The sequence below is a fragment of the Corvus brachyrhynchos genome, unplaced genomic scaffold (assembly GCF_000691975.1).
Source record: "Corvus brachyrhynchos isolate BGI_N302 unplaced genomic scaffold, ASM69197v1 scaffold215, whole genome shotgun sequence".
NCBI lineage: Eukaryota > Metazoa > Chordata > Aves > Passeriformes > Corvidae > Corvus > Corvus brachyrhynchos.
This window is the reverse complement of record NW_008237887.1, coordinates 55,848-56,722: the sequence shown is the minus strand read 5'-3', so window position 1 is coordinate 56,722 and position 875 is coordinate 55,848. Positions and strand designations below refer to the sequence as shown.

Below are 875 nucleotides of genomic sequence, written 5' to 3'. Positions count from 1 at the left end.
TGTGCCAGCGGCTGCTGCTGTGCCCGCAGGGGACTCGGAGGACGAGGACACCGGATTCCTGGAGGTCACCGTGTCGGACGCCAAGCACCCCCCGCCCGAGCTGGGCCCCATGCCCGACGGGCTGAGCCCCCAGCAGGTGCGGGCTCTGGCTCCGGGGCTCTGGGGCTCTCCGGGGCTCTGGCTCCGGGGCTCTCCGGGGGTTTGGGATCGGGGCTCTCCGGGGCTCTGGCTCCGGGGCTCTCCGGGGATCTGGGATTGGGGCTCTCTGGGGATCTGGGATCGGGGCTCTCTGGGGTTTTGGGATTGGGGCTCTCCGGGGGTCTGGGATTGGGGCTCTCCGGGGGTCTGGGATTGGGGCTCTCTGGGGGTTTGGGATTGGGGCTCTCCGGGGCTCTCCGGGGCTCTCCGGGAGTTTGGGATCGGGGCTCTCCGGGGATCTGGGATCGGGGCTCTCCAGGGATCTGGGATCAGGGCTCTCCAGGGATCTGGGATTGGGGCTCTCTGGGGATTTGGGATCGGGGCTCTCCGGGGGTCTGGGATCGGGGCTTACCAGGGATTTGTTACCGGGGCTTTCCGGGGATCTGAGGGCGGGACGCAGCTTCCCCCGGTTGAGCAACGGGGGAAAGGCCGAGTCAGCAAAAATGGCGCTGCTGAGTCAGCGCTTCCGCTGGCCTGGGGTTGGTTCCCTTTTCCTGGGATTTGGGATTGGGGCGTCACAGCTGAGCCCCACAGGCTCGGCCTGCACTTCCTCCAGTGCTGGGATTCGGGATCACGGCTGTGCCTGCACCTCCCCAATCCCGGGATTTGGGATCATGGCTGTGCCTGCACCTCCCCGATCCCGGGATTTGGGATCACCGCTGTGCCCGCACTTCCTC

The 875-nt window shown here is 67.7% G+C and overlaps 1 protein-coding gene across 1 annotated transcript in view; it reads left to right on the top strand.

The window, feature by feature from the left end:
* The window catches only part of ARHGEF10L (Rho guanine nucleotide exchange factor 10 like), a 31,134-nt gene that overhangs the window by 10,295 nt on the left and 19,964 nt on the right, over nucleotides 1–875 (top strand). Inside the window, exon 9 of the mRNA XM_017732686.1 lies at nucleotides 30–870. Coding sequence (XP_017588175.1) covers nucleotides 30–870 — 841 coding nt within the window. The remainder of the gene's footprint in view (nucleotides 1–29; nucleotides 871–875) is intronic.